At 49.2% G+C, this 11,086-nt stretch overlaps 1 protein-coding gene across 1 annotated transcript in view; it reads right to left on the reverse strand.

Moving 5' to 3' along the window:
- The window catches only part of PHRF1 (PHD and ring finger domains 1), a 67,787-nt gene extending 59,220 nt beyond the window's left edge, over positions 1–8,567 (reverse strand). The window contains 2 exon segments of the mRNA XM_040410749.1: positions 2,403–2,520; positions 8,448–8,567. Coding sequence (XP_040266683.1) covers positions 2,403–2,496 — 94 coding nt within the window. The 5' untranslated portion in view covers positions 2,497–2,520; positions 8,448–8,567.
- Positions 8,568–11,086: the final 2,519 nt, after the last annotated feature.

Raw genomic sequence — 11,086 nt, forward strand, 5'->3', positions numbered from 1 at the left:
ATCATTGAACGGGTTCTGCAGCTTTTTTTTTTTTTTTTACTGATGATCTATTCTCTGGATAGATCATCAGCATGTGATCATCGGGGGTCCGACACCCGGGACCTCCGCCGAGTAGCCGTTTGAGAAGGCAGTGCCGCTGGTAGTAGCATCGCAGCCTTTTTGCTGTTTCCTGCAGGCCCAGTGACATCACGACTAGTATCACTGGCCTGGGTGCGGCTAAGGCCAATTGAAGAGAACCGCGAGTAAAATGTGTAACTGTGCATTCTACCTGTTTGTAAGTCTAGTGGTCAAGGAGGCTAGCTCCTCTGGTCAAAAAACATAATTTTGTTGCCCAGAATTAGAAACTCCATGTTTAATTGGGGTTTGGAAAAGTATAACTGGTGGTTATCAACAGGGATAAACATGAAAAACACGGATACCAGACGTGTGCACGCCGCATCACAGGGCGGACCCACTGACTTCAATGGGCCCGCGATCCACAAGATGCGGCAAAGAATATGTCTTATCTTTTGTGGACATGGAAGCACTGAAGTCAATGGGTCCAAGTGCACATGACCAGTATGCGTGCTTTACGGATCTGCGGTTTGTGGTCCGCAAAACGGACACGGTCGTGTGAATGGACCCCAAGTCTGAGACCACAGTTAAGCTGGCCATACACATCAAATGTATATCTGCCGAACATCTAATGCGGCCTACTGACTCTCCCACTTGCTAGGTGTCGGTGAGATAAGGACTAGTCAATTGGATTTTAAACCGTCTGACCCTTGTGTTCTTGGAAAAATAATTTGCTGCCGGAGCACTTCCTTCCTCACCCTCTTCCTACTGAGCCAAGCAGGCATGGTTAGGAGGGGATCAGGAGGGAGAGGCATTCAAAGTTGTGTGTATGACTGGTCTTACTGAGACAGTCATACCCGAATGAGATCTGTACATGCACCCCATTCTGACTTAAAGGGAACCTGTCACCACGAAATGCAGTGCAATCTGCAGGCAGCCTGTTAGAGCGCAGGAGGAGCTGAGCAGATTGATTGATGTCAGGAAAAGATTCCATAAAACTTGGGTAAATTATACATTTAAACCTCTGGTCTTTTTATACATAGAGGAGTCATGTGGGCGGTGCCACTCAGTGATTGGCAGCAATCCCTGTAGGCTAAAGTCATGCAGAGTTAGCTGCCAATCACCGAGTGGCACCGCCCGCATAACTCCTATGCATCAAAAAAGACCAGAGGTTTAAATGTATAATTACCCAAGTTTTATGGAATCTTTTCCTGCAAAACTATACATTAATCAGCTCAGCTCCTCCTGCTCTATAACATGCTGCCTGCAGATTGCACCGAAGGCGACAGCTTCCCTTTAAAGGGGTTTTCCAGTATTTAGATACTGATGACCTAATCCTCGGGATCAGTCATCAGTATCAGACTGATTGGGGGTCCACACCCGGCAACCCCATGATCAGCCAGCTGTTTATATGAGAGCTGCAGTAGGCCGACACAGCCACTACACACTGGATGAGGTTTTCTGTTACCGGCTCCATCCCCTGTGTAGTTTCTGGTGGAGGCTGCAGAAAACGGCTGTTCCCAGACCCCTAAAGATCTGATATTGATGACCTATGCTGAGGATAGCTGGGGCTCCGTGGCTAGCACTGGTGCCTTGCAGCGCTGTGCTCCTAGGTTTCAATCTGACCGAGGACAACATCTGCATGGAGTTTGTATGTTCTTTCCGTGTTTGCATGGGTTTACTCCCACAATCCAACAACATAGGTAACGCAGAATGTAATCTCCACCGGGGACAGCAAGGAATGTTCAAGCCTGTAAAGCGCTGCGGAATATATATATCCTAAATAGACTACCGATCTACACAAAATAGCAGCTCTTTCGTTGGTTTTCTGAGATTGTAATACCGATGACCTATCCTCAGTATAGGTTATCAGTATCTTATCGGTGGGGGTCCGACACCTGAGATGCCCACCGATCAGCTGTTTGAGAAGGCAGCAGCATTCACAGTAGCGCCGCGGCCTTCTCACAGCTTTTCCGAGGCCGAGTGACATCACGTTCATCGATCACGTGGCCTAGGCGCAGCTCAGCTCCATTCAAGTGAATGGGTCTGAGCTGCAATACCAAGCACAACCTCTATACAATGTACGGCGCTCTGCTTGGTGAGCTACAACAAGGCAGCGGGTGCCTTCTCAAAGAGCTGATCGTCAGGGGTTCCGGGTGTCAGACCCCCACGGATCAGATACTGATAACCTATCCAGAGGACAAGTCATCAAAATCTCAGAAAACCCCTTTAACTGCCCGACAATGAATTCACGGCTCATTTTGCACTGATTTTCTTGTATACATTATCATGAGTAATCAATCAGCTCACAAAATCTCTGCCTCTTGGTGCTGGAATCCATGCATTACCATCATCACTGGCTAGGAATGGCCCTTGGCGCCGGCTTTTCCCCTGGGAGGTGTTCCTGTTGATCAGTTGGTCCTGATTTTCTTCATCATCCATCGTTAGGCATCAGAGAAGCATCCCCTGTAAAGAGCAGAGCAGGTCAATGTCAGAAGGTGGTCACGTCACACTGAAGCAAGCAGGCGGTATACACTGGAATTATTATAGGTCGATAGTAACTATATAAAAGGCCAGAAAATATTTACCACCTATCCACGGGGTAAATGGTAAATTGGCTGAGGTCAGACTACAGGGACTCCCACCATCCACTAGAATGGAGGAACTGTTCAGTCCCGAACGAAGTGGTGGTCAAGCAGGATAAGTGTTTGTGGCTGGAAGGCCCCTTTAAAGATAACCTGCCATAATGTTTTCTGCTGAAATGAGCACAGCGGTGAGGTGCGGCTGAGGGGGTCATTTCCCAACATAATGTACTCCTTTTGTGCTTATTTTAAAGGGCATCTGTCAGCAGAAGGCTTCTGTGTTGGTCCCATGTTCATATGTGCCGGAAAAAACTAAAGCTTTAAAATATGCAAATGAGCCTATAGGAGCAATGGGGGCGTTGCCATTACTCCTAGAGGCTCTGCTTCCTCTGCAAACTCTCCACTCTCCAACAGGACCAGGTGTAATGACGTTTTCACTACCTGGCCCTATCAGAGTGCAGAGGGCGCGGCAGTTGCAGAGAGAGCAGAGCCTCTAGGAGTAATGGTAACGCCCCAGTTGATCCTAGAGGCTCATTTGCATATAATAAAACATCATGTTTCTCAGCAATGCGGGCACATATGAACATGGGACCAACACAGATGCCTCAGTAATAAAAAAAAATGGCGCAGAACTTCAATAAAAGGATATATTAGTAAGTTACATTTTTCACTTGTGGCATGTGTAACATGGGGCAATGCCACATCTCTAGGAATAAATGCAATACAGTGCATAATAACAGCTAACATCCATCCTCAGTTACGCCAGAGGTGCACAAGCTTTTTTTTATTTTTTTATTTCAAGGGGCCACAAAAAAATAAAAAATGGCGCTCATTTGCATTGGCCTATTACAGACAGATGCAAAATGAATTGGGAGAAATAAGTGCTACAACAGTCATTCATCCCTCAATCAGTTCTACTGATTATCGGCAGTACATCCCTGACTGACAGCGGGACACCCAACCTGCTGAGTGAAGGAGCAGGACCTCTAGTCCAGCAGAGGTGCCAGGCACTCTGGTCAGAAACACAGCTGTGGGCCACTAAGGTAGGCAGAGATGAGGGATCAGGTTACAGCTATTGCCCATAGAAGTTTATGGAGTGGGGGGGGGGGGGGGGGGGGGGAGCAGCTGCAGAAGGAAATAGCAACAAAGACACTCAGATGTGGCTGCCGGATCCTCAGCCTCACTGCTCAGTACGGGTGTATAATGCCTGCTCAGCTGCTGCCTATGTGAGAGATCAGACATAGTGGAGCAGGACCTCCTTTCCTCTCTGTGTATGGGAGACATCAGAGCAGCTAGTCTCTGACCAATCTGCAGCCAAGTTCAGAAGAAAACGCTAATCAGGAATGGAGCCGGCAGCATCAGCACGAAATCTCTTCTTGAGCGATACATTTGCTGCTGTCTGTGCACAATCTACTCTGGCTGATGACAACATGAATGCTAAGATCTGTGCAATCAGCAGGAGCAGGGAGGTGGCCCTATGATGCTCCCGAGCAGGTGTCCAGGTCCTCACACACACCCAGACTAAATGAGCATGCCTTACTAAAGGTATTTATGATGACATTTTTGTATCTATTAATTTTGGGTCATACCCCAGATAGCACCTTTAAAGGGATTGTCCAAGCAAAAAGTAACTTAGGGGGTCACATTTTTTATTTATTTATTACACAGCTTTCACTTTCCAATATACTTTATCTACCTGCAATGTCTGCATCTCAAGATTCAAATTCTGCTGCTGTGACCCTGTCCACTGCTCCGCACAGAGCTGCCACCAATTTCATGTCCATGTCTGGACAACCCTGAAGATAGGTCATCAATCTCAGACTGGTGGTTGTTAGACCCCGTGCACCCTGCCAATCAGCTGTTTAAAAGGACAGTGATGCTTGGACGGGGGCTTCATGGTAGGTCTCATGCACGCGGACGTAAATGTTCTGCGGTCTGAAAATCGCTGCAAGCAAGCCGCCTTTTTTCCTCCCCTTCGAGAGGAAAGTCCTATGCTTTGTCCCCAAATCAGGGCTGCAGAAGGGACTTACAGGTGTGCTGTCTGCATCTTTGGCGGCCCTGTTGAGATGCGGATCGGATTTGGACCGAAACTACGGTGGTGTGCATGAGCCTGTATACTAAGCACAGCACCGTACACCGTATAGCGGCTCAATCCCCTTTCACTTGGAATAAGGACAAAGCTGCAGAAAAGCCAAGTGTCCAATGGACATGACATCGCAGGCCGAGGAAAAAGTCACAGTACTTGTCTGAGCGCTGAGGCCCCTTCAGACAGTTGGACCCCCGCTCATCTGTTACTGATGACCCAAACTTAGGCCCCTTGCAGACGAGCGTAAGGGGATTAGGTCCGGATGCGTTCAGTGAAAAATGCGCGATTTCGCAAGCAAGTTCATTCAGTTTAGTATGCAACCCCTTTCAGTTTTTATCGCGCGGGTCCATTTTGCACGCGCGTGATAAAAAACTGAAGGTATACAAACATCTCTTAGCAACTATCCGAGAAAAACGCAAGCAAGTGCGGATGGGATTTTCACGCAGCCCCATTCACTTCTATGGGGCCTGCGTTGCGTGAAAAACGTAGAATATAGAACATGCTGCGATTTTCACGCAATGAAGAACTGATGCGTGAAAACCAACGCTCATGTACATCCACACAGACCCATTGAAATGAATGGGTCCGGATTCAATGCATTCGCGTCACGCATTGCGCCCACGCAGAAAACTCGCTCGTGTGAAAGGGGCACATCACCGTTTAGCTTTCCGTTCTTCTGATCCATCAGAAAAAGAGAACAAACAAACAAACAGGATCCTGTAGAAGAAACGATCTTGTTGCACCAGTTGAAAGGGGCCGCAGTAAACTCCCGAAAACCTCGGCCACTAGGCCTGAAACCAAACACTGCTAAACAAACAGAACATATGGGCAAAGTTCAGAGAGAGATCGGGGAAAATGGAGAACTAGGCTGGTTAAAGGGATATTCCAGGATAGCAAGGTTTTACTGCGGCATTAAAAGGGAATCTGTCACCTAGTTATAGAGCCAGGATTTACTGATGTTATGGTGACAGGTGACATTTGCTTTCCCTGTGTACTTACTGTCTATGACTAATATGTTATGTCTCATGTGACAGCGTCTACTTTATTACTGTATATTAGACATCCTCAGGTCTATAACACGCACAGGTTCACGGCCTCTGCTGCTGGAACGCTGCTCGTCTCCGACGCGGTTAGGTTTCCAAACGGTTCTGGCAAAAGGTTAAAGGGGTTGTCCAGGATCCCCTCGGTTTTTAGAGAGAGGCTGCTTAATGTGTTTGACCTAATGAATGAATCGTTTTCACCTGCTCCAGTTCTACGCCCCGGCTGCGTACAGCGAACCCTACTACCGACAGGGCTATAAGCGGGGCCAATGACTGGCCTCAATGGTGACATGTCCCCCAGCAGTGAAGTGCCGCGGGGGAACATGTCCCCTCAAGTGACCCCAACCGTCCTGAAGTCCAGGAGGCCAATAAGGGGTAGCAGGCGAGTACAGCAGGCCGGGGTTGAAATGTTAAAAAGTAAAAAAGCTGGGCAACCCCTTTAAATACCAGTTGCTCGCGGATATTACCTGCTGGCTATCGAAAAAGTAAGACATTGGTTACAGAAAACGCTGTTTTGGGAATGCTGGGGCCGGACTGTGGGCCACACAGCAGGACATGGATTAGTGCCATGGTCCAGAGAGGAGGTTTGTTCAGGTCATTAGGTCCATGGTTCAACCAGGACTTGTGGCCATATTACAGATACTAAGATGTGGCGTCTACATTATATGAGATAGATAGCTCTCGTATCTATCTATATACGAGAGAGAGAGAGAGAGAGAGAGAGAGAGAGCGCTAGAGAGCGAGAGCGCTAGAGAGCGAGAGCGCTAGAGAGCGAGAGCGCTAGAGAGCGAGAGCGCTAGAGAGAGAGAGCGCTAGAGAGAGAGCGCTAGAGAGAGAGAGCGCTAGAGAGAGAGCTAGAGATAGAGAGCTAGAGATAGAGAGAGAGAGAGCTAGAGAGAGAGAGCTAGAGATAGAGAGCTAGAGATAGAGAGCTAGAGATAGAGAGAGAGAGCTAGAGATAGAGAGAGAACAAACTGGCCCCAAATCTGGAGAAACTCCCCAAACCAAAAGACCGACAGATCCTGAGCCGCTACAGACTGAGCGCCCACAGCCTGCTCATTGTATCCGGGCGTCACCGACAGAAGGTACATGCCCAGGGAGAGCAGACTGTGCCAGCAGTGCGACCAGGAGGCCGCGGAGGATGAGAGCCATGTCTATAAATGGGACTGAGAAAAATTAGCATTGTACACGGAAGGTATTCATATTTCGCAGATCCGTGGCTAGCGGACCACAAAACGGATACGATGGTGTGCAGGAGGCTTTAGGGTACCTTCACATGATGCCGATTACAAGCCGTATTTCAGATTTTTGTGTGGACAGAACGCATGTACTGTAATACAGTACCAGCAAAGTGTATGAGATTAGACGAATCTCACGTACACGCTGCGTTTTTCTTGGGTGTGGAAATGCTGTGCAGATTTTAAAATCTGCAGCCAATCAATTGATTTGGCGTTTCTCTTGTGCGGATTTTACCCTTGAAAATCGAAGGAAGAGATCAGCGGAACATCTGCATCAAATCCGCCCCAAAAATGCAATAAATAGTGCAGATTTATGTGCGTTTGTGCCGTTTTGGTGCAAATTTCACATGGATTTCTACATATAAATTTGCGCTGTGAGCAGCCACCCTTAGTGTATAGATTCACAGATGGAAGATTTGTTCCAGAAACTTCCACAGCTGCTCCTGCAGAAATCCATGCACATGCTGCAGAAACAACCCGTCACATGACCAGAGCAAAAGAAGTTCCTGCAACAAATCTGCCGCATGAGAAGAGACCCCCGAGTCCCACCCTTCTGGCACAGGTCCAACCACTGCGTTTAGAAAGCCATCTATTGTGGTCTAAGCTCTTCATGTACGAGTCTCTCCAAACCCCAGCATGTCAGTGGTTTTACGGAACATTCCCATGTTCTGAAGTCAGTGAGCAGAGTTGGACAGCTGCGGAGGGGGCTCGTCCGTCACTGAGACGGGTTTCTACCAGTCACCTCCGTAGCACGTAATGGTGTGTGCTACTATAAAGAGTACTGCGACTGATATAGAGGCCGCCACGACTGGAGCCAATATAGAGGCCGCCGCGACTGGAGCCAATATAGAGGCCGCCGCCGCGACTGGAGCCAATATAGAGGCCGCCGCCGCGACTGGAGCCAATATAGAGGCCGCCGCCGAGACTGGAGCCAATATAGAGGCCGCCGCCGAGACTGGAGCCAATATAGAGGCCGCCGCCGAGACTGGAGCCAATATAGAGGCCGCCGCCGAGACTGGAGCCAATATAGAGGCCGCCGCCGAGACTGGAGCCAATATAGAGGCCGCCGCCAAGACTGGAGCCAATATAGAGGCCGCCGCCAAGACTGGAGCCAATATAGAGGGAGCTGTTATGGAGACTCCTACGGGTGTACTATAGGACTGCTTGGGCTATAAGTGCTGGGACCTATAGTAACACCAGAACTACACGAACACAGCAATAGCTTGCCAAGGCTGGACTAGGGCTGTCACTTCTCCTAAGAAACCTACAACCAATGTGAGGTATGAAGTCATAATAGCAGCATGCAGTGACGTCACAAGTGCGTGTTATGTAAGCGTGGCTGGCTGGCAGAACCACCACAAACAGGGAAGGCACAGCGGTGATGTCACCGGAGGCACGTCACGCTGCAGAGTCTTACGTGTTTAACACTATAACGTCACTGACTCACCCTCCGGGGTTTCCTCACCGCATAGTTCGTGTGATCGGCCCTACACTGGCAATCCGCGTCCGGAAGCTTGGAACACAAGGAGATCTCCTTCCGGGTCGCAGCTGTGGGTGGTGACGTCAGGTCGGCCGCCGGGACCGCCTTTGCGTGACGTCGTCGCGCTTGGTGAGATTCCCTCGTTACCATGGAGACTGCGAGGCGTGAGGAGGGATCTGTCACCTCTGGGCTGTAGACAGAGGAAGTGCGGGGGGTGCGGGGCTCAGATGGCAGGAGATAATGTGTTGTGACTGTATGGAGTCATCAGGGGGCTACACCCCAACCATTATACCAGTACTGGTGATATACACACTGGTTTCACTGGTAATATGACTGCAATACTGGTAAGGAACTGAATGGGAACATCAAGTTATACCGACTGTCCAACTAGTGGTCACTGAAACAGGATGTCAAGCGGTTACTAGGCAACGTGGACTCTACAAAGTGTATGAGACTAATATTATTACAGGGGGGAGTCAGGGGCGTCACTACCATAGCGGCAGACCAGGGAAACTGGGGGCCCAGTCTGGATCATCCCCTCTTCTACTGGGGGTGAAAACGTGGTCAGGACTCTACCCTCTAAAGAAAGAACTTTTAGCAAATGAAGCAGTGGAAAAATGTCCCAAGGGTCACTGCTATGGGGCCCTTCTCTATGTACACCACTGGGGCGTGTATATAAGTCACTGCTCTGGAGGTGGACGTTATATACAAGATCAGGACCCCTCTCCTGCCAAGGAGCACAACCGAGTCCTTTTACGGTCCATTGTGTAAATTGGCCGTCTAGGAACTCAAAGGGGGATTCCTATTGTATCAAGTAATCCCGTGGGAGATAACTATTAGATTATTGGGGGTCCTACTGCTGGGACCCCCAATGATCATGAGCCCCCGTGAAGAGAACAGAGCGGCTGGTTGCACATGCCCACGGCTCTCCATTCATTTCTATGGAAGCACAGCGCTCACCTATCTCCAGAGCTCCCATAGAAATGAATGGAGTGGTTGGCCGTTCCATTCTTTTCATAGGAGGTATGGGCCTCCCATTCTCGTGATCAGTGGGGGTCCCAGTGGTAGGACACACATGATCTAATAGTTATCCCCCATCCTGTGGATAGAGGACAGCTTCTACCAACTGGAATACTCCTTTAAAGGGTTATTCTGGTAATTTCAATTTAAAGGGGCCGTACCATGAACTAGTTTTCACCCTAAGGCCTCCTGCACACGAACGTGTGCTTCCCGTTGCCGTTTTGCGGGTCCGCAATACACGGGCGCCTTTCCGTGGTCATTCTGCATCGCGGAGGCGGATCCATTCATTTCAATGGGTCCGCAAATCTGAAGATGTGGACTGGTGCGGAACGGAACCCTACGGGAGTACTACAGAGTGCTTCCGTGGGGTTTCGTCCCGTACTTCCGTTCCGCAAAAAGATAGAACATGTCCTATCTTTTTGCGGAATGGCCGGATCGCGGACCCATTAAAGTGAATGGATACGCGATCTGCTGCGGCTGACCCACGGACGGTGTTCGTGCATTGCGGGCCGCAGCACGACCACGGGGCGCACACGTTCATGTGCAGGAGGCCTAAAGTTTATTTTCGTCAATTATTCTAGCTTCCATTTCTCCTTGGATTTATTTTTTTCGAATTTATCTCATCAGCGTTATCTGTTGGGCGGGATACATTTCATATTCAGGCACAACCGTTGATAACTATTAGATCATGAGAACTGGGCCTCATACCCCACATAGCCCCCCCCCCCCCCCGACAGGTTGGGTATTGGCATTGTCCCTCAATTCATCTCTATGGGACCTGCCAGAAATAGCCAAGTGATGTATCTCAGTAGCTCCTTTTCATATTCTCTGCCAGGACATGTGGATGTTACTGAGGGGTTGTCCTCTGCTCATGACCTTCTCATTTGGCCAAAGAGAGAAGCAACTGACAAGCAGCATCTCTGATGGACTGAGTCCATCCAAGTATTAAGGCTGTTTCACACGAGCGAGTCCATTGCAGGAATCACGCTCCGTGTGTGAGCGGGATCATCTACTCTGGACTTGCAGGAGCGCACGGCATTATCATGATTTATAATGCTATGTGTCTCTGCTTGACCTTATTTCTACAGAATCATACCGACAGCTTTATGTCACTATGATTCTGTGGAAAAAAGGCAATGCAGAGACACATAGCATTATAAATCATGATAATGCCGTGCGCTCCTGCAAGTCCACAGCGGAGGATCCCACTCACACACGGAGCGCGATTCGCACAATGGACTCGCTTGTGTGAAACAGCCCTTACTCTAACGTTACCTCCCAAAAAATCTGGAGCCTGACTCCTTTAAAGGCGACCACACCATTAAAGGGGTTCTGCAGTTTGTTTTAACTGATGATCTAGCATCTGATCGGCGGGGGTCTGATTGGCGGAGCTTAGCCCCGCCCAGGCCAGTTGATACTAGTCGTGACGTCACTGGGCCAGCAGTAAACAGTGAGAAGGCCGCGGCACTGCTGGAGTGCCGCTGCCTTCTCAAACAGCTGATCGGCGGGGGTCCCGGGTGTTGGACCCCCGCCTATCAGATGATGATGATCTAACCAGAGGATAGATCATCAGTTTAAACAAACTG

Source organism: Bufo bufo, chromosome 10 (genome assembly GCF_905171765.1).
Source record: "Bufo bufo chromosome 10, aBufBuf1.1, whole genome shotgun sequence".
In the NCBI taxonomy this organism is placed as follows: domain Eukaryota; kingdom Metazoa; phylum Chordata; class Amphibia; order Anura; family Bufonidae; genus Bufo; species Bufo bufo.